The sequence below is a fragment of the Perna viridis genome, chromosome 3 (assembly GCF_037379345.1).
Source record: "Perna viridis isolate PV_CMFRI_1.1 ecotype Kerala chromosome 3, ASM3737934v1, whole genome shotgun sequence".
In the NCBI taxonomy this organism is placed as follows: domain Eukaryota; kingdom Metazoa; phylum Mollusca; class Bivalvia; order Mytilida; family Mytilidae; genus Perna; species Perna viridis.
In genome coordinates, this window is record NC_142447.1 from 4,239,732 (window position 1) to 4,263,417 (window position 23,686).

General features: G+C 33.6%; 1 protein-coding gene across 1 annotated transcript; it reads left to right on the forward strand.

Annotated features, from left to right (window-relative positions):
- Positions 1–1,209: 1,209 nt before the first annotated feature.
- Positions 1,210–22,526, forward strand: LOC148620722 (uncharacterized). The gene is made up of 11 exons (XM_088574472.1): positions 1,210–1,340; positions 2,984–3,148; positions 4,448–4,510; positions 4,949–5,211; positions 5,703–5,789; positions 5,982–6,221; positions 6,647–6,799; positions 7,831–8,043; positions 8,342–8,562; positions 17,837–18,143; positions 22,386–22,526. The coding sequence occupies exons 1-10, from the start codon at positions 1,259–1,261 to the stop codon at positions 18,048–18,050; spliced, it is 1,701 nt and encodes a 566-aa protein (XP_088430598.1). The 5' UTR covers positions 1,210–1,258; the 3' UTR covers positions 18,051–18,143; positions 22,386–22,526.
- Positions 22,527–23,686: the final 1,160 nt, after the last annotated feature.

Below are 23,686 nucleotides of genomic sequence, written 5' to 3' on the forward strand. Positions count from 1 at the left end.
AGGGTAAGTGTCTTCGGCTTTTCTAGAAACACTAGCGAGTTGCTCATAAAAAATATAGTCAGGGGTAGACGAAAGAGGATAGGAAAATTATAACACGTTGAATAAATCAGTTTCCATGGCGCAAGATGAATACACTGTAACGATTCACGAGTTCAAAAGGTAACGGAAAAAGGCAAGTAAGTGTAAAATGGGTGGAACCGGAAATTATGAGAAAGGGAATCCAGAAAAAGGAAGGTCCCATAATAGAGATGTTGCGTGCTATTATTTGCTCATTTGTTACGAAATACTGCTTAAAAATAAAAAAAAAAACTTTTAAAAAGGTAGTTCCAACCCCCAAAATCATCCTTGATCCATCACTGCACAGTGTTATCAAAAATGTGTTCATTTAAAGAGGGCATGGTTGGGAAAACACCCTAGGTGCTTTTTAAAAATTAATCATGCTGATATCTTGATACTTAAATGATTTTGGATCAAAAGGCAATTTTACGCACGCATTAAAAATCAGATGAACTGTACTCTCCAGCTTTGAATCATTGATCTAATCCATTTGCACGTGCCAAATAATACCCCCCTTATTAAATGAACCTTAATAGGAAGTTCCCGCCATAATTGTATATAAAGCAACACTGTTGCGTTTTAAGTATTAAAATCCACCAAATATCAGCTTCTTCGGGAGAAAGGATGTGGTTAGTTCGATTTACATCTTTACTTGCACTCTTCATTTCAATATCTAGAGTGATATGTCAATGTAAGTTTAAATCAATAATGATAGGATGATTTCTAATTGGCAACTTATGTTTCATTATTTAAAAAATAATTATGTAACTAATGTTTTAGACTTTTGTTATTTAAATTGTTTTAATTATCAATACCAGTTCTGTTTTATTATTTTCTGGCAAACGGTTTTAATATAAAACTAACAATTAATTTAAGAAAATGTCTCGGCTGTTAACAATTTCATTAACTCATTCAAATGACAAATATGGCTTTACTGTTCATTCAATACAATATCATCAATGAGCACAAACACATTCAATTGATTTCAAGCTCCTACTGCATTTGTATGTCCTCTTAATATAAAATGTAAAATGAAAAGCGATATCTACGTTTGCTTGCAGCGGATCCATGCCTCGATACTGTGTACCAAACAATAGGCGGGGAAGACAAAAGGTCACCAGATTATCAGTTGAATTTTGCCACTGATGACGTAGGTTTTAGTGATGACAGATTGCCAGACCCGCCAGTTTGGTTCAGAATAATGAATAATGCTGGAGAACTGATGCCATCTTCACCTCCTGGACTGTATCAGTGTGGCACTTCATATCCTATATGGCTAAACGGTAGGACAGATATATCTGAATATGAATATTTTATATATATGCTATACGTATATCGACTTGTTAAATGGACTGAAAGGAAACATCGCGTTACTGTTTATGCATTACATTTGGTATTCTCTGTTTTGAAAAATGGCGACAATGAAATTTTAAATCAAGAAATCATAAAAAAATGTACCATTCATTCATTCATTCATTCATTCATTCATTCAAACTTAGTGCGCAACTTACAGCAAACTTGCAATAATATTGCAAGTTTACTACAAGACGTTCACAAATAATAATGTATTTTACGGTATCTTGATTGACTTGTTTGGAAGGTCATTTCGGGTCATGACTTTACACGTAAATGGTTACAATGTCCTTATATTGTATAATTGTCGATTTGATTAAAGACTATGATATGTTTAAATGGTATAAATAAGTTTTCAGTACAATTTATTATGTATTCTTTCATGCCGGATGACATTGTATGTCTTAATTATTACTTGATTTGAAATTGGATTGTCATGGTTTATTAAAAAATGAAAGTACGGAATTTTATTTGGAAATAGATAACCTCCCCCAATTCGAAAGTTGTATTCACTTACAGTGAACGAAAAACACCTTCTTTATAATAGTTCTGATAACTATATGTTCTCTGTATGGAGAACTTGGACGTCACCCATTACATGTTCGAGCAAATATGAGAATGGTCTCGTTCTGGTGTAGACTTTTAAAGAATGAGACAAAACTTAGTAGCTTTCTTAACAAGTTGATGCTAGCTTTAAACATTAACGAAGGCATGAACTTTAGATGGATTGCCCACATCAGATCCTTATTTGACAATACTGGCCTTGGATACATATTTGCAAATCAACTACACATTGAATGGAATACTCTAAAGCCTGTTTTGTATAACCGCTTTAGGGATCAGTTTATTCAGAGTTGGTTTTCGAATATAGTGAATTCATCTAAAGGGGATTTTTATGAAACTTTTAAAACAGATTTTGGCATCGAGAAGTACCTCTTACGGCTGCCGGAGTCAAAAAGAAAATATATTACGAAATTAAGAACATGTAATCTAAAACTACCAATCGAAACGGGTAGATGGAATAAGACCCCTCGACATGAGAGGATATGTCCTCTGTGTAGGAATGGTATAGGAGATGAGTACCACTATCTATTTATCTGTGATAATGAATCTATTGTTCAGCTTAGGCAAACATACATACCAAAGTATTATTATGTGAATCCCAGTGTTTATAAGATGAAAGGAATGTTAACTTTTTGTCATGTAAAATTGTTATCTTATATTGCAACTTTTGTAAGCAAACTTAACAAATATTTTCTATGATAATTGTATTACTTTCTGTCAACTTATTCTTCCTGTCATTGTGTATTTATATATTTATTATTGATCTCATGTTACCTTAATTGTGTCTGAGTGTATCAATAAAATCTTGAAAAATCTTGATAACCATGATTAAGTAAGTACATGCACCAGGTAAATTCCGGTTGTGCCCATGAATATTACGTATATAATATCCCCTTTTCATTGGCATAGCAGTAGTTTTGATTTGCATTTCTTCTGTTTATCTTTAAACATCCTTAGTATTAAAGGTTTCAATAAAAAAAAATTCCATCGCATTTTTTCTTATATTCAGGACAATTTCCTTCGTCTAATCAAACAGTTACTCAAGCTGTGTGTTTGGAATCTATAACCAATATTTGTGTACGAACATGGAACATTGAAATAAAGAATTGCGCTGACAACCACCTTGTTTATAAACTAGTGAAGAGTCCGATTATAGATTCGGCATATTGTTTCGGTAAGAACATCATAACTTCATTCGTGCTTGACATTGTGATGAGTATACTTATCTGCCTGAATGGCCGAACTAAATTATTTTGAATAACCTGGTCTGGAAGCCTCATTACAAGCTCTAGGCAGCGATAAACGTCCGTTTTCTATCTAAATGACCGCTACAGACAGGCCTTTCGAAATTTTCGGGCGTTATTTAAAACATACGTCGTTTGACAATCGGATAACGTCGCGTAAAATCATTCAATTTTTCCCGACTTTGCAAGATTTTGCAGCGTCTGGATTATTTTGTAATGCCCGTTCACAAATTAGGAAAAAAAAGAAACAAAATTGATCAAATTAGAATTTTCACCACCCCAAATAATGTAATAATTGACTCTACGCCAGGGAATGTATTGCACTATATTTAAGAAGAATAATCAAGGAAACCAAGGTTATAGCGGTATTCAAAAGAATGTAATTCAGGGACAAAGACCAGACATTGAAAACAGACATACACAACAAAAAATATGAAGTTACTAAAATCATATATACAAAGTAACAGAAGCAAATGAGCAACTCCGACTCCACTAAAAACTGGGAGCATAGACTAGATGCACCGGTAGGGTAATTGTCCTCTGCATTTTTAGAAACACCCGTCGAGTTGCTCATAAAAAGTCAAGTCCGGGGCAGACAAAGAGGAAAAGAAAACTATGACACGTTGAATAGATCAGTTTTCATGGTGCAGACGGATATACCATAACGATCCACGAGTTCATGATGACGACCATAAAACTTCTGAAATGATGACTTCAATCTTGTAGCAACACAATTCTGTTCCAGAAATCTTTTTGTTAGAATTCTAGCGCAATACAAAAAAGTCTGCGTAATTTCGACAAGCTCTGACATAACGTATGAGTTGTGATATGAACACTCCATGCGCAGGTGCCGAAGGGTTTTTGCCACTGATGAAAGGAAAGTTGACAATTCTGAATGAAAAGTCATCACGTTTGTCGTTAAGTTTTGTCAATAGTTTTCCTTTACTATCGGTTTCTAAGTGTAGGTCAAGATATGAGACTGACATCATAGTGTCTGTAGTAACCTTTATCTCAAGTTCTTTGAGGTTAATGCGATGTATCAAATCCCCGAAATTAGGATGGTTTAAAGATAATACGTCGTCTATATAGCGAAAACTGAGATTTAAGGAACCAGTTAAACGATAAATATGGAAGTGTTTATTACAATATCTACATAGACACCAACACAAAATTAAACATCAAATCTGAATTAAGGAATACATGAAACTAATTGTCTCTCTTTTTTTTAGGAAAGGGCAGTCCTTGTCCAGAAGGAAAATCATCAGAAACAGGATACGAACCGGGATGTTCAGGTTAGACTCGAACACTGTTAACTGGGAAATTCAAGTTTGCTAAATTATATTCGATAATTTCTTTTTCTTTGTTTTATTTGCATGTTTCCAAATATTTTTCTTATCCTATTATTATTATTTCTGTTTGCTATCGCAATACTGAATAAAGATGATCGGTTAATAAATTACTTGTATTATAGGTCCTCAGGATACAGCTACCTTTTTCGATTTGTTTGTTATGCGTACGCTTTGCTATCTAGCGTCCAGTTTGTTTGGTTAAAATGCTGTTGATGAAAAAAATCCTTTAAACAGTTGTTTAGCATACCAAAATTGACAATATCTGCATGGATTAGTTTTTTCGTTACGGTATTTTTATGATATAAACACACTTTTCCGTAATAATACTAACCAGGAATTTTTTTTGAAAAATACTGTCTAGCCCATTGTTTTAATTTCCAGATGATTTCCCAGCTTTTGATATAACTCCAATAGTTGAACCCAATATAATGAATGGATCCATATTTCACACCATATTTAATGTTTACAATGTGGAACCAGTATTTAAATGCAATTTTACCGAACCCGAAACTGCTTATTTTTTCGACATACAGTGGTATATTAATGAAATAAGCGTAAAAACAGCAACGAGCATGCTTTTCGGTGATGAAGAAACAATACTACGACCAAAAGATTGGATAGAAAACTTTAACATGAATATGCTTGTATGTATCAAGTAATGATTGATTTGTCCGATGAAGTTAATATTTTTTAATGTATTTGACCAGAAAAAGGAAGTGTATTTTCATTTTATGTCATGTAGTCAATGAATGAAGTTTGACCCTTGGCTGTAAAACTTAGTTTTATCCCGGTTTAAGTTGGATAAACGTTGTTTTATTTTGTGCGAAAGATTTAGTTAAGTAACCAACCAAGAAGTGTCGGAGACTCATTGCTTTTAATGTTTCTTTTTTTTACGTCGCTCAAGACAAATATCGGGCTACATATTGTTATTGCTATGTCTTTAGACTGTCCCGATTTATGTGGTGCTCAATTGACAAAGGGACAGAAACAGAGTGGGGGACTTCTATGAGTTCCGCGGAAACGTCAATATTAATTCTTTGTGTTTTTTGTGATTTGTTTTTCGTCCGTTGTCATTGCGTAAAATATCACTTGCGTAATCATTAAACCCAAAATGAATTGTAAATTTCTCTTACAGGTCAAATGTTCTGTTAGAGTAAGATACAATGTTAGCTCCACACCAAGTCCACGTTTATACAGCGAGAATTATGTTGCAGGAGTCGTGGTAATTACCATTTTATATCATTCAATGATAATTTCACAAACTAAACTAACTATTAAGTGTCATGAAAAAACATAGAGTGTTTGTACAAGGAAGCTTACAATTTTATAAAAAAAATAAAATAAAAAACATTCTTTTTAGCACATTCATGTTCTTATATGAACTGACTTAATTCATGTTTTTTTAATTTTTAAGAGTGATAAGTATGTATATGAAGTAGAGGAAGGCCAGTCCATTGAAATAAAAATACGTGCGACGGTCCCAATCGGTTGCAACGCCCCAGATATATTGCATCAATGCAAGGAAACAATAAAAGTTTCATATCCAAAAGTGGAAAGTTGTCAGACATCCTCTGGTAGTCCAATATTCCAAGACGCATGCGGTGCTGATCTAGAGGCTTGCGGATGGAGTGCTGAAAGGGAACATTCACTTCAAGTATACGGAAATATTGATAACATGTACAACCGTGAGAGTGTCAGATATGCCGCACTAAGGCTCACAAAGACGGGCAGCTTAACGGACATGTCAAATGCGTGGGAAAATCTAACGATTCCAGACATTGTTCTAAGTTTCAGTCAGATCAACAAAATGGTCCATCAAAAAAAAAAAAAAAAAAAAAAGAAAAAGAAAAAGAAAAAACAATGTAAGGGCATCCATCTTAATGAACATGTGAAAAATCCTAGAGACTGAAATGTCTGCCTCGTATCGTGACCTGTGAATAATAAAGAGTAAAATGCTCGTAATTTAAAATCAATAACATATATGTATAATGCAACGATTGCTTTCAACTAATTTATAGTTTTTACTCTGACTTCATAATACATTAAACAAATTTTAATATCACACATTATTTATTTCAGATTTACATCAAGGATAAAGATATCGAACTGAAAAATATTCAATGCAAATCGGTGACAGATCCAACTATATACACATTTGACAGATCGTGGGGATTTGGGGCTTATATTTCAGGGGAACATGTTCTTTATAGACATAAGCGGGAACCGTACTGGGTAAGTAAACATTTCCATGCGGACATTCGTATCATTTTACTTGGTAATTTCAGATATAATGGTAGCTACCGAGTCCACATTTCATTTCAGCTTCTATATTTTTGTGGCGTAGAATATGTGGGTCGAACAAACAAATCCTATAAGACTGCGAGTAGTCTAAAGGTGTGCCACAATCAATTAATATTCTGTCTGAACGAATGGACGTACTGCTGGTATTTACTTTATTATAATTGATCGGATCTCTTTTTCCTTAAAATAGAAATAAAAACAATTCATCTTCCGGTTGTTGGCCCACTCAAGATAGACCCTTTATATTATAGAAGATTGATATCTTTTTCTTAAGTCCCTGTCATTAACTATGTTAATATATATATATATGGCATTGGAAAAGGATATGAATATCAAGTTACTTATTCGACAAGTGTCTTTTTTAATGTGGAAAAAAATGCACCAGTTCGTCAAAATTGCCATCAGTCGCATTTTCACTCGATATGATAATTATGATAATTATTGAAAAAAGTTCTGTCAATTTTGTACTTTTTTGTCACCTTCTGGTCATATTTTTGACAAGGTAATGGTCTTCACACTCATGCAACAACTACATATTTTTGCTTTGATCATCTTTTAACTCATTAAAACATAGTAGATAAATTAGGCAATATTCATAACCTTCTGTCCATTCTTTCATTAAAAACATAAGTTATAAAGTTGATGTGGTGATTTTGTTTTTTGTTTTGTTTTGTTTTTTTTTTTTTTTCTTTCGAAAATCGCTTTTGATTTTAGAATAATCATGATTCTACTTAAATGATAATAAAATATTTCATTTCGTGGCAGAAAGGGCAATCATACATAAAATCAGACATTCATTTAGTTAAAAGAATTGCTAGGATTTAAATTCGACCGTATTATATTAATGATTTTTTTTCGATTGATACAGTAAATAGAAAGGATTTTTTTTTACATAAACAAGACAGTACACTATTAAATAAATAATTTTGATTCTTTTTAGTCTGTACTTAATCCTAATACAGGTTCACTCGTTGACGTCAGCATGCGAAAGAGGAACATGTAATGTGGGAATAGCCATTCGAAGCCATGACTTTTTTTTTGTCGTCAGAATTACAGATATTGTGAGAAATCCAAACTATACATCAACCTTTACCAGTAGAACACACCCACTGATAGACATGAGAGATTGTGATGACCGAAACTTGGACGTTGAAAGAACTGGAACTCGTTTCAAAGTAAATTTTTTAATGAAATTAAAAAAAAAATCATTTGTATTCACAACTGTAGCCACTTTACGATTTTGTACTATTTAGTAGCTTAAACCCTTAAGATTTGCATTCCAGTTTTGTCCAATTAAAAATCACTTATATCTAAAAACGCAATATTTTTTTCAATGTGCCGCACGTTAAGTTGCATTTGGGCCTAAATTTTTGATAAAAGGAAAATATTCAGTAGGTTAGGTTAATGATCAAGTAAAAATTGCTCAGGAAAATTATGTCAATAATTCCAATATGAAGAAATATTTTTTTCTAGGCAACATTTCCATCAGGAACTCAAGTTGAATTTCATGTTGAGTCTCCATGGTGGAGTAAATTACAGCTAGTTATCAACGAGATTATTATCAAACCATCTGTTCTTGATATTGAACAAACAGAAGGACTATGTGGATATTTAAATAACGATATAAACGACGATTTTCGGGAAAGATATACAAATGACATCGTCGGCCAAGACGTCTTTTTGAATTCTTGGGAGTAAGTAGAAGTTATAATTAAAGAAAAAAAAATTAAAAACTGTGTTTAAAGCCAATATCAGGGTAACTAGCTTAACAATATGGAGGTAACTATCTTTACAAATATATATCGTAATAGAAAATAAGTAAAAGTTATCCATTCAGTATTCAAAATCAGATGATCTAGCCCAGTGAATGAAATAGGGTTTGTAAGTCTCCTTCTAGTTTCATTTTCTTTTCCGGAATTTTCAATGTAAAACATTTTTAAAGCTCAAGGTCGTTCTGCATTTTATTGTTTACTTCCGGGATCTCGAAACCCTTCATTACAATACAAAATCTTCTGTTTATTGCCTTCCGTAACACTTTTATCATGTGTCATTGTTGAATAAATTAAGCTCAATAGTCCAAGCAAAATCACGAAAAAAATCGCGTACGTCTCAGCCGCAGTTTTCAGAATGGTCGCCAACGCGTCGAATATTAAAATTTGTCTGATTTCGATGAAAATTGATATCAAGGTTCTTTGAGTAGTCCCGATTTATAATATGCGACCCAATTGGCAATTTGAGCTACGTGTCGGACGCCATTTACAAAATGGCTGGCACGGCGTTAATAATTCAGTCGTTCGATTTCGTTGAAATTTGATATCCAGGTTTTTTGCGCTGCCTCGATTTATTATAAGCAGTTCCATTGATATATTTCTCAAAGTTTGGTCCGGAAACGGGAGGCGACTTCTACACGTTTCGTGGAAACGTAAATTTTAATTATTAAGTCTCCAACCACGAAGTGGCGGTGCCTTATTGTTTTCTACTGTGTTTCTTATTACTATTATTAAGTTGCCCAAACGAAGTTTTGCGACTTATTGTTTTTGCTCCGTTTCTTCTTATTATTATTATTCTTATTACTCTTGAGTCGTCCCAGTTAAGAATCTGCAGCTCAATCGTTAATTTGAACTAGTATCGACCGCCATTTTCAAAATGGCCACCACCGCGGTCGAAAATTTTAATTTGTCCGATTTTGATTTAAATTAATATTTATGTTATTGAAGTCGTCCCGATTGAGAATCTACGGCTCAGTCGATGATTTGAACTACGTATCGTACGCCATTTTCAAAATGGCCGCCATCGCGGTCAAAAATTCAAAGTTGTTCGGTTTCGTTGATATCTAGGTTCTTTACGCTGCCTCGATTAGTAATAAAAAGATCAATTGACGATGTGTTTCTCAAAACAGACAAGGAAACGGGAGGCGACTTCTACACGTTTCGTGGAAACGTAAGTTTTAATTATGTCGCCCCAGACGAGTGTCGGGGCGACATACGGTTATTGTACTGTTTCTTATCATTATGTCGCCCCAGACGAATGTTGTATTGTTTCTTCTTCTTATTTTTCTTCCAATAATTTTTATCCGGAGTTTTTAGAGAGCATCACTGAAGGGAATGAATTGAAACTTGGTATGGAGGTAGATGGTATTGAGAAGGGGTGCACCAAAACTTTAGGCTAAAAAATGGCTACCGCTTACATGGAAACGTGAAAAGTTCATAATCTAGTACAGTGCAATATCGCGGAAACCTAGATGGCTAGAAACATGAAATTAGGTATGGTGGTAGAACTCAATGTGCCTTATAAAATTAAGCAAAACAAGTGAATCGATATGTTGCCAGTTGCCATGGTAAAGAAAAAAGTGAAATTTTCATGGATCCCAAAATCCACTTTTTTCACACGGTCATAAGTTTTTTATTCATTGAACAAGTTTTATGAAACTTAGTAATGTAATGCGTATCAGTCAGACCTCGGGATCAAAGCAAAAATTCTGGCGAAAAGTCGCCATTTTCAAAATAGCTGCCTTAGGTCACAATCTAGGACATAGCATTATCTCAACAACATGAATACTACAATTTGAAAATAGGTCTGTCAAAGGAGTTGCATAGGCATAACCATACAATATTATAATTCGGAACTTAAACGGTTGCCGGGGGCGACATTCGCTATTGCTCGCAATGGCAATTCTAGTTATTATTATGCTTCTTCTTCTGAACATGAAGATGTCCTGGCGCTTTTTCGCTGACCGTTTATTCAATTCATACCAAACTAGGCTGAAAAAATCAAGCATGCTCAGGGGGTGTGCATGCCACCTCCGGAATTTAGAAATGGCCGCAAAAACGAAACCCGGAAAAATGAAAAAAAAATCTATAAAATTAGTGGAACTAGTTAATCAGATGAAAATGACTCAGAGGGCTTTTCTTGAGTTGCTGACATCAAAGGCGTAAAAAGATTCTTTTTTAGACAGCTGCCATTTTTTTTGAAATGGCCGCCAAAATTGGCAAAATGTCAACATTGTTGGATTTCAATGAAAATTTATTTCTAAAATCAATGGCGACTTCAGAATTTGGCCAAACCCGACCATGGGCCGGTTTTGGCGACTTTTGTGTTTTGCTTGCAAACACAGTATCACTTTTTATTATTATTATTATGCTTCTGCACGTAAAGATGCCCTGGCGATTTCTCGGAGACCGTTTTTTCGATTCGACTTCCGGAATTTCAAAATAGCTGCCGATTTCAAAATGGCCGCCAAAACAAAGCCCGGAAAAATGCAAAATAAAAAATCTTTAAAAATAGTGGAACTCATTAGATGTATGAAATTAACTCAGAATGCTGTTCTAGACTTGCTGACATCATAGGCGTATAAAATAATTTCTAGAAAGCCGCCATTTTTTCAAAATGGCCGCCGAAATCGGCAAAGTTTAAAGTTTGGTCCGGAAACGGGAGGCGACTTCTACACGTTTCGTGGAAACGTAAATTTTAATTATTAAGTCGCCGACCACGTAGTGGCGGTGACTTATTGTTTTTACTGTGTTTCTTCTTCTTATTATTATTTTAATTCTCCTGTCATAAAAATTGTTCGAAGTATCCGCCCCTTTTCTCAAAAGTGGCTGGTCCGATTGATATTATAACTTTTTTGAGAAGTTAGAACTACTCTTCGAAGAATGCAGTACTTCGAAAAAAAATTTAGATACCGCCAAAAATTTTCAAAATGGCCGCCGGACTGGACGTACCCATTTTTTTACACCGGAAATTGGAACATCGAATATCTCGGAAACTGCCGATCAAAATTTGACGAAACTTGGTATATATATTTACCTCAGCCAGCACTCCACAGTTTAGTTTAGTTTCCCACTTTTGGCTAGGGATGAAAAATGACATAAATGGAAACCGGTGGTTGCTATAGTGATTAAAAATGAAGAATCTATTGTTGATCAAACATTTTCTGAAAAAAGGGGACTTTTGGAAGTATTTTGCAATGTTTTATATATTTTCAATGTTGGAGGGGCTTTTTTTCAATGACAATTTGACTTCATTGTGAAAGTGAAAGTAAGTCAATTTTTCACCATGCTAAATTTAATAAGTGGATTACAAGGTGAAATAGCTCAAAATCTAACCGGCGATGCCCATATGAGGAAGGGGTTTTCGAAGGAAAAAGTTTGAACAGTTTCAGGGGATGAAATAAAAATTGCAGATATTTTGCGGGAAATTTGATATTTTTAAACCTGATTTTATGAACTTTTTTGCAAATTTTCGCATATTTTTGCATGGTTTCTATGGTAACCCTATATGCTGTGGGTAATTTTTTTCCAGAACATTTTTACTGCATCCTGAAGGCCTTGGCTAGAGCTATTTCTAGATATATAGATTTACAGATGCTTGACATTTTTTTAAAGTGATAAATGTTACAAAGCATCAGATTACAAGACCAAAATTAGGCAGTTCTACAATACTGTGGAGTGCTGGCTCAATGAACCAAACAAAAATTCTGAAAAAAAAAATTGCGTGCGTCTCGGCGGTCACTTTCAAAATGGCCGCCAACGCGGTCGAAAAGTAAAATTTGTCAGATTTTGATGAAAATTGATATCTACGTTCTTTAAGTTGTCCCAATTAAGAATCTGTGATGTAATCGATAATTTGAACTACGTATTGACTGCCATTTTTAAAATGACCGACACCGCGGTCAAAAATTGAAAGTTGTTTGATTTCGTTGAAATTAGATATCCAGGTTCTTTATGCTGCTTTGATTAATTATAAGCAGTTTCATTGACGATATGTTTCTCAATAGATTGATCAGGAAACGGGTGGCGACTTCTACACGTTTTGTGGAAACGTAAATTTTAATTGTTATTTTAATTTTCCTGTAATAAAAAGTGTCCGCCTTTTTTCTTAAAAGTGCTTGGTCCGATTGAGATGAAATTTTTCAAGAAGTTAGAACTACTCTTCGAAGGATGCACAACTTCGAAAAATTTTTTTTTCAATTTTTTCATTGACAAAACTTGATTTATATATTAAGGTCAATGATCCAAACAAAATACCGAAAACAAATCGCATGCGTCTTGGTCAACATTTTTAAAATGGCTACCAACGCGATCGAAAATTCAAATTGGTCCGATTTTTATGAAAAACGGATACCTAGGTTCTTTAAAGACAAATCACAACAACCATTTCTGACGTTGGGAATTTCGTGAAATTTTAATGGAATGGTCTCAAGTATAAATGCATTGAAATAAGCTTCTAAAACATATAGGTCACCGTTCTTTTAACAAAGATATAACTGTTCAAAAATTTGTAAAATCAAGAGTTTTTGTCATTTTCCGAGTTCAATTCAGGCGCCATACACCAGTAGATTGAAAGTTGTCTCTATTTCATTCATAAAATATCAAAAACAAAATACCATGAGTTTTATCCGCCTTTTATTGTTTCCCGCCAAAACAAAAACTTTTGAACCATATTCACAGTAATCTGAAATACTTCTCACGTTAAGATTTTTTAAAAACTTGCTGTATGAAAAGGTATACATTAGCTGATATTATAAACTCTTTAAAAAGTGGGGTCACCGATCAAATAAGAAAGTTAATCACATTTGTCTACCATTTTCTGCATAATTTTGTTTAGTTATTGGACGTTTCCTATTCCAAATGTTATCTTGGATGACGTTACGTCATAGTCAGCGACGGAACGTCTTTGAAAAGAATAAAATATTAAACGGCAATACAAAAACTTTTGACTGTGAAGAAAAAAAGCGGGAGTCAAAAAGAATTACTACTGTAGAGAACAGAAAATTGGGCAAAAGGCGATATATATATATATATATATATATATATATATATATATATATATATAAACTATTCTGGTTGCATGACCGTGTCTGTTCGCGTGAACATGTTATAATTCGAATTTTATATTTTAAGTTACATGTACATGTACCACAGTGTTTATTCATAATACTGCAATAGCAAATGACTTAACGGGATCTAAAGTTCAACATTTACAAATGTATGGGGAGCGTTTCAACAGTTAGTTGTAATGTTTTTAAACAAAAGGAAGAAAATATCGCACAACAGCAGCCGGTGAAGTATGTTTTACATGTAAGAGAGTGCACCTACCATCTGTACTTGTACAAGTTCGTATCTTCTTGTGGCGTACTTTGTATCAAATTTGAAATAAAAATGCAGGCTTAAAATTTTCAAGAAATAAAAATGCAGAATCTATTATTGTCCTTATATTTTTCGTTCATATTAAAAAATACTTCGGCGCTCTATGCAGAAGAAAAAAGGACAGGACAGAAAATTTGGTACTAGAATCAAAGAAAATAAATTGGCAGGCCATTCTTGTCGGTGAACATACATCCTGATTGTAAGGCTATATTATTTTTCCGATGTTCCTACTCTGATACTGTATTGATTTTTCTTTATTTCAAATGGACGAAAATCAATCATATGCATGAGATCTATGATTCAAGTGGGCTAATAAATAAAATTTAAAGACCGAGCGAAATCATGATTTCATGCAAAAAAATATAAATATTTATTTATGAATATATGCCTCAAATTTCAAGGGAGGAGCATTCGCCGGATCTACCCCTCTGAATCCGCGCCTGGATTAGATACTCCGCATGAAACTTTTTCTACATTTGTACCTCAGTAAATGAACTGGCAAATTATGTTTTATTTGAAATAGTATGGGACTTTCTTTAATATTTCTCATTTAAACATCTTGTCGGGATTAGGAAAACTAGCTCACATTTTCCAAGAAAAAATTTCCCATCCGATCCTCGCTAAAATGTTTGATAATCGAATTGGCATAACTCTCCCTAAAACTATCAACAATGCTAATTATTATTTTTACAAAGTCTAACTGTCAGTAACATTTGGTATAAATTTCCTCGGAATCCGTTGTGAAAAAAAAAAAAAAAATTGTAGTCGTGACTTTGTGTACGACAGACGGACATACGGATTTACGGAAGGGTTCCAAAGCGGCCATTGAATCTCGACGTCATATTGCTTCTACGATCAAAGGGAGATAATATACGATATAATAGTTCGCGCTATAAAATGCGCATTAACAATCTGCCTTTTAGCCGCCCCGATTAATAATCTGCTGCTCAATCGGCAAATTGAGCTTCGTATCGGCCCCCGAAATTTAAATTTGTCCGATTTTGATGAAAATTGATATCTAGGTTATTTGAGCCGTCCAGATTAAGAATCTGCGGCTCAATTGGCAATTTGAGATATATCGGCCGTCATTTTCAAAATGGCCGCCATCGCGGCAAAGCATTGAAAAATGTCCGATTTCGAAGGTTCTTTGAGTCATCCTAATTAGGAATCTGCGGCTTAATAGATAATTCGAACTACGTATCAACCGCCATTTTCAAAATGGTCGCCACCGCGATAACAATTCAAAGTTGTTCGATTTCGATCAAATTTAATATACAGTTTTTTTTGTACGCTGCCTGGATTAATAATATGCAGTAAAATTGACGATAAGTTTCTTAAGAGATAGATCAGGAAACGGGAGGCGACTTCTACACGTTTCGTTGAAACGTAAATTTTAATTATCTGTATTTAAACATTGAAAGATATTTTAGTTTTAATAATGAATTTAAAGCTCTGAAAATGACAATGTTGCCATGCATTTGAATGGTAAGTTAGAACCCATTCTCGTGAGTCACAGACTTACATATGCTATCAAAACGGGAGCTATAGTAAAAAGATGAGATGCTCTATATAACTTAATTCATTTTTTAATACTCAGGCATATGACTTATGCGCTGAATTTAAGTGATTACTTTAACTTAGGATGACTATCATTTTTAGTCCCTTTACATACGTCTTTTAATTATAAATCACAATTTATGTTATGAAGTAATTTTATATTTATGTGTTTATTTTAACGCCAATATTGAACAAAGTTTTTAAAACCCTTAAATATGTCTTTGTGTCTTTGTTATGCCGGGGTATAAAAAATGTTCATTGCAACTGCATTGTTTCGAGAAAAAAAGTCACATTTTCCTTGAATTTTTGAAAACAAAAATTGGCATTTCAAATACTTTACCTAACTATTTTTTTTCTTTTATGTATGTTTTATATAAAAATTTCATTTCATTAAATATATTGAAACCATTCTCTATTTTAAACGCGTTATCGTGTTTCAGCCCTTGTCCTCCTGAACAAGATTTTGGGTACGACATGAGTTAATATGCCATGGCTGGACCAAATGATTCTAACCAATTTTCTCATTTTTTCATAGAAAAACTCAGTTTAAAAAAAAACAGTTATCGGAAATAAATCATCAGAAAAAAGCCACTCCCGGTCTTTTTTGTGGCGTCTGATTTCTCTTCAGTTTTTATTTGTATTTTTAAAATTTTTTAGGCTACATTTTGTATGTGGATCGTCGTTGTTTACTATTTTCATGTTTAGTCTATGTACTTGGTTTTTGACATATTTGAACTATCATATACGCTTTCACCGATACCTGAACAATATATACTTGGTAGGACTGTTTAGCTAGTTTCACAGCAGTAATTACAGAGTAATGTGTTAAATACTGTTAACATATTAATTTTTGCGATTTTCGCAGCACGTTGACAATAAGGTCCAGTGTTTATTTGTTTCGTTAAATACATTATAGTCGTTTTTATTATATTTTTTAAATAAATAAAACATGAAAAAAAATAAATACATTTTAATTTAGTTTAAACATATTTTATTTGTCGAATAACGTACAAAGGGGATTAGACACAATTACATCTTACTTAAGTCTTTTCCTGTTAAAGAAATATACAATAATCTTATGAGCATGCGCATACAAAAACATTTTTTATTTGAAAATTACTCATATAAATAGTTGAAGAAATGGAGAAAAAGCTTTAAAATCTAGACGCGAGAGAAGAAAACTCCAAATGATGTATACACTTAACAACCAATTTCTGTGTAATTTACTTCCTCAAAGTACTACTAACTATCCCCTAAGAAATGGTTCAGTTATAATATTACCCTTCTGTAGACTTTCTATAACAGCACAATCATTTGTTCCCTCTACGATAAGACATTGGAATAAACTTGATAAATCAACAAAAGATTTGTATTCGTTATCAAAATTCAAAAGCGAACAAAAAATACAGTAAAAACCAATATCCCAAACACTATGATTTTGGACCCAGACGACTTGATATTGTTCTAACACAAATGAGAGGCGGAGCATCATTTCTTAACTATGATCTTCATAGAGTAAACATGGTTGGTAATCCAACTTGCAGGTGTGGATTCAAAGTAGAAACTCAATACTACTATTTTTTCGAATGTTGTTTTTACAGTCTCTTAAGGCAGAATTTAATGAATAATTTTGCGTGGTTATCGGGAAATTTGCCAATTAATCTAGAACTATTTTATATGGACATAAGGATCTATCCAACGAACAAAACGTATTGTTACTGAAGTCTATTTTTGAATATATAAAAAAACTCAGAGAGATTCCTTGTTGCTTAAGTTTCTATTACTTCCGTTGAACAGGCACACCGTGACACAAAAGCACACGTCTCATTTTGTTAATTTTGTTAATCTTTTCTCTTCCATACTTTTAAATATACTACAAGATCACACAACTTTAGTAACTTATTTGACTCAGAATAAAAGTGTTGGATTTATAACGGTTCTTACCTCTATCATATTTTGTCATCATTTCACGCTAGCAACAACGAACTTATTCTATAGATTCCTAATCAATTTTTTTAGTGGAGTCCGAGTTGCTCATTTACCTTTGTTTCTTTGTATGTATTAAGTTAGTTGCTTTGTGTTCTTTGTTGTGTTTGTCTGTTTTCCCTAGTCTTTGTCCCTGGAGTGCATTCTTTTGATTTCCGCTATAATCTTGGTTCCCTTCATTAATTTTAAAGATTTTTGAAGTTTCAAAATCGAAGTTCAAACATGTTAATTTAATAGCGATAAATATATTACAACTTTATTGAGGAATCATTTTCAGGATCTCCAGAGGGTCGAATGAAAGCTTATTTACTGAATCACCTAGTTTCACAAATGATCAATTTTTCAAAAGGCCATTTTGTGTTTGTGCAAGGAAAGCAAGTAGTAGTAATCCTATCGCAGATGTATTTAACGAGATTAACTGTAATTTGACTCAACTGGAACAGTGTTATGAAACAACAACAAACTCTGGAATGTATTTGTACACAACATGATCTGGTGTACACAAAAGACAATTTAACGATGAAATCGTCGACAAAACTCCTCTACGATATGCCGAAGGATTTCTAGAAGGATATATCCCATCTGTGAGTAATTTACATTTTTAAGGGTAATAACAAAATTACTGAACACTAATCCGATCCATAAGCAAGTCAAGTCTAAAATAAATCTGGCGAAATAGATATTGCACCACAAGAGCAGCTGGTATCGCAATGGTCCTGACTTTACAGGCATTTCAGACGAAATGGTGGGTTCAATATAGGTTTTACAGAGCGTAAAACCTCCCTCATCCATTGCGGCGTGAATTTACCAGTAACATTTACATGCTATTTCTATGCTATTGCGTCATAATCGGTAAATCAGCGGTCACATAAACACAAAGAACAATTTACAAAAACAATCATTACCAACTGTTTCAGAAGAAACATAATTTTCAACAAAGGACTGATATCTAAAAAGAATTTGGTAAGAGATCTTTTGACGCATTTCCTCATAACCCTTAATCAGAAGTTTGTTATGCAGATATCTTTTGGCGTTCATATAGGAAATCAGAGTAGCTAGTATTTGCTGTAGCGTAGCGAATCAGTTGTGAAAGAGTAATCAAGGGAACGGTAGCGGTAATCAAAAGAATGTTATCCAGGCTCAAAGACCAGACATGGAAAACATACATACACAACAAAGAACATAAAGTAACTAAAATCATACATACAAAGTAACAAAAGCAAATTAGCAACTTGGACTACACTAAAAACTGGGAGCATGGACCTGGTGCACCGGTCAAGTAAGCCTCCTCTGCTTTTCTAGAAACACTGCTGAATTGCTCATAAAAAAATCAAGTCCGGGGTAGTCGAAAGAGGAAAGGAAAACTAAGACACGTTGAATAAATCATTTTTATGGCGCAGATGGATACACCGTGGCGATCCACGAGTTCATGATGACGACCATAAAACTTCTGTAGTGATGACTTCAATCTTGTAGCAACATAACCCTGTTCCAGAAGTCTATTAGTTAGAATTCAAGCGCGATACAAAATATCTGCGTAGTTTCGGCAAGCTCTGTCGTAACGTATGAGTTGGTTGTGATATGAACACTCCATACGCAGGTGCTGAAGGGATGTTGCCACAATTGAAAGGAAAGTTGATAATATTTTATATGAAAAGTCATCACGTCTGTCGCTAATTTTGGTCAATAGTTTTCCTTTACCATTGATTTCTAAGTGTAGGGCAAGATATGAGACTGACCTCACAGTGTCTGTAGTATCCTTTATCTCAAGTTCTTTGAGGTAGATGCGATGTATAAAATCCCCGAGATTAGGATTATTTAAAGACAATACGTCATCTATATAGCGGAAACTGAGATTAAAGGATCTGGCTAAACGATATCCTTTCTTTCGGATCAGATCAGCTATAAAGTCAGCCTCATAAGAGCGAAGTAATAGGCCAGCAAGTAGGGAACACAATTTGCCCCCAATTGGAATGCCTACCGTTTGTTAGATAAAGGCGTCCACCACATTAGAGAAATATGTTGTCAATTAAAAATTGCAGCATTTTGTAAACAATCTTCTGCATAATTGGAATTTGATTTAGAATTATTTTTTTACAAAGTATTAGGAATCTCTACCAAGAACTATATATTTGTAATTAGGCGAACCATATTTTTGAAGAAAAAAAAACAATGATGTATAAAGTTTTTAAAGTCGGGATTTTAATTGAGTAAGGGGAATAGAAGTATCCAACGTTGAAAAATCATATGTTTTAATGGTTTTATATTCTGGTAATAGTCTTGAACTGATTGTCTCCAAAAGATATTTCGAATTTTTCAGGATCCACATTGCATTAATACCACTACGGGAGTAACAAGTGTTGTGGTAGGACTTCAGACCCTGTGACAGCTGTGAGTATAGAAGTTAAAAGTTTTGAAAGAGATTTGGTGGTATATTGTGCAGATCCAGCTATGTAACGTTGTTTGTATGGATTCTTTTGGAGTTTAGGAATCCAGTACATATACGGTAAATCACAATCATTGTCCTTAGTAGAGAGACAAAAAGAGGATAGCACAGATTTATGGTTTTCCACAATCTCTTCTTTGGAGAGTGTGGAAGCAGTATAATAGGTCTTATCACTGCTATTATTTTCTACGTCTACATCTGATAATAAACACTGGATGTAAGACGTTCCGCAGACAAAAACAATGTTGTTTTTGGGCTTTATTTGTTGGTACGACAACATATTTGTCATGTATATTAGACACTATTTTTGCTACATCGGGGTCTTGAAAACTGATGTAGCATTGACACTCATTGACCTACTTAAAACTTTCATTCAACCCGACGGCCTTTAACCACTCTGACATAGAATCAGTGTCTTCATGTTGTCGTTTTATCCATTTTCTTGCGTAGTCCTTCACGGCATCCATAAGAACTTTAAAGTTATAATTCCAATTTAATGAGCCTGGTTCACGGTACTTGGGATCTTTAGAAAAGATATTATGCAGATATTCGTTTTCGATGATGGTTAAATCTCCCGTCACGACATGACCAGAAGGACCATATTTAAATGGAGAGTTTTTGCAAAAACAGTCAGGTGGTTTAGCCTTGAAGTTCTCAATCTCGATGTTCTGCGATAGCCATTTATAATTGAAAACTTTGGATGAAGTATAGGAGTATGAAATAATTGGTATGGATTTGCCTTTGAAATATGGGGAATATTGATGGTAACATTTTTGTGATTAATTAATTCCTTGTTGACAAACTTTAGTGGAACAAATGATCATTTTTCTTTATCTTGACTTTTCATACAAACTGGTGACGTATAGTGACGATGGCCATGACTCTTTTCCCGTCTTGGATTTTTGTCAAATAAATTCATCACATTTATGATATTGTTATATTAAAATATAAACGCCATATCTAGGAGATGAAGGTATATTGCTGCACAGGTAAGGAAAATTTATGATATTAAAATTCAAGGGGTCTCTTTCAAACGAGATTTCAATTTACCATGTTGTAACTTGGTGTAAAGTCAAAAGTTTTAAAAGAACTAATTTCGAAAAAAGCTTATTTTAGTTTTTAAGTAAACTTTAAAATTGTTTTTAAAGTTTCCACATATGAATAACACCACTATGAGAGTAGGTGGTATTGCAACTAGCTTGCTGTCCGTCCTTCACTACGGACAATATCTTTGTAAGGGTAAGGTAAATTAACATCTCCTTCGTGGAGCAATGGTATCCTGCTACATACCTTCTTTGTATGGATTCTTATGAATTTTGGAAATCCAATAAAAGTAAGGTAAGTCCTCACATTTTGTTTCGATGTTGAGAGAAGATATGAATGACTTACGGTTGTTTATGATTTCATCATTTTGAAAAGTGAAAAATGAGCTTTACAAACAAATACCATGTTGTTTGAAGCTTTGTACGCAGAGACGATAACATATTTGTCATGTAGTGAGTAAAGGCATTCAAGTGCCTTACGATCGTTATATACGGACTTGGGTCTTTTACCGACACATTTCTTGAGATTGTCAATACAATTTCATACCAACTACCGGATGGTACGTATCAATCTGACAGAGTCGATTTCTGGTTCTTGGTCCTTTCTCTCTTTATCCATGATCTAGCATTATCTTTAAAAGCATCCATTATATGGTTTTGAAATTAAGTTTCCAATGGAGGCGCTGTGGTTCTCTTAATTTGGACCATGAGAAACTACATGACGTAGAATGACATTCAAATCACCAGTGATGACTTGACTAGAAGGACCGTAATTAAAGAGAGAAGAAGCAAAGTTTTCCTCAATGTTTAGATTCTATAATGTCTTTTTATGGTTGAAAATTTTATTACTTATTGTCTTAATATATCTATAAGCAACAGAAGGAACGTATTCCAGATTGTTTTTTGAAATATGGGGAAATTTTGGAAACTACTTCTTTACGATGAAGAATATTGCTGAATTAATAGTATTTGTTCCCTTGTTGAAAAAGGAATTTGTATAAATTTCCAATCGCGAAGAGGCTTAACAGGTTTAAAAAAGACGGACTTTGGCCACTTCAGATACAATGCTGGACAAACAAACGGTAAAACTTCAAATGTTCTTTCCAGGTCATGCCCTACTGTACTACATTGTATCAAGAAATCCGCTTGAAAAATCACAAAATGGTACTAAAAATTATCTATTTCATAGTTCTACCGACACATTATTTGAAGTCCTTAAATGTAAAGGGAACCATAATAGGCATGGCCTTCTACTTGTTTTCTTCTTAACAATTAACTAATACTATGCAAGAAAAATTAACTCACTTCAAAAATATTTAAAGTTATTAACTTCGTAGGATCTTGGATGGCATAATGGATGGACAGAAGAATTAGCTCGAGAAACTTGTGTAAATGGTTTAAAGAATACGCCAGCCTCAGATATTTGCAGAGAGTATGCTGGATTAGATACAGATATTTTCATCGACTCTTGTATGACGGATATTCAGGTAAGTATTATCATCATGAATTTATTTATTCCCTATTATACAAAAACTTAGCGGTACTAAAATAGAGCATAGGGATCAGACAGTAGTTTTTAGCATATATTTCCAAAACTGTTAGGTTAAGCCAAATTCTGACATAGGGTAAAAATGTTCAGCATGATGTGGACACAATTTTCTTTTTAATCTGTTAAGCCATGTTGGAGTTATTGCCTTTTCCGACGTTTTTTTTTTTGGCTATTTATGGTACTTCTTTCAAAAATCGTCTTTGACACTACCTGATCGATTGGAACCAAACTTGGTATGAATGTTCCTTGGCATATTCTGCATAGAATTAACGTGGGGATTTATTTATATGTGGAAAAAAATCGCTGCCGTTACTAAAAATAGAAAATAGGGATCAGACAGTAGTTTACATATCTGCAAAACCATTAAGTTTAGCCAAATTCTTTCAATAGCTGAAATGATCCTTATTATAATGTTTACAGAAGTTTTCAGAGATAAAAGTTGGTAGATGACCCCTTGTTAGAGTTACCGCCTTGAAAGGTGAAAAATGATTTTTTTTACAGTTCTCAGCCAATATCTTGCAAACTATGATATATAGAAAGTAACTTTTAACTGCTTAAATCATCCTTATAATAGTCCTACCAAAGTCTTCTTGAGTCAAAATTGTTGTACAACTTCTTGTTAAATTTATTGCCCTTGAAACGCAAAATTAAATCAGGTGAGCCATGCAGGCTCCTGGGAGCCTCTTGTTTGTTTGTTTGTATGATATTGTATGGTTAGATATACAGTCCATTATGCTCATAATTACATATGCAAAGTAAAAAAAGTATGCTCTTTTGTAAAAGCCATTGCCTGGAAAAATTGTTTGACTTTTCGTCTTTTTTTTTTAAATGTAATACATTTTATTGTTGTGTGTCATGAATCCTTTATATCTTAAAAAACTGTTGAAATCTATATTTATTTAAAAATCTGTAACACCACTCATCACTCATTCATGCTATGGTGTATTTCTGTCATATTTAAAAGAGCATGAATGATATTTTGAGTTTGATTCCAAACGACGTTAGTATAATTGATAACTTTTTAATCAATAATGATAACTATGAAGAAAAAAACTTTTAAATGTACGCATACATATATCTTCTTGCATT

Excerpts from the sequence above, each read along its gene's own strand:
- LOC148620722 (XM_088574472.1), top strand. The coding sequence starts at position 1,259 with ATGAATAATGCTGGAGAACTGATGCCATCTTCACCTCCTGGACTGTAT. Across the intron at positions 6,222-6,646 it reads AAAGGGAACATTCACTTCAA|ATTTACATCAAGGATAAAGA; the intron begins GTATACGGAAAT and ends TATTTATTTCAG. Across the intron at positions 6,800-7,830 it reads ATAAGCGGGAACCGTACTGG|GTTCACTCGTTGACGTCAGC; the intron begins GTAAGTAAACAT and ends ATCCTAATACAG.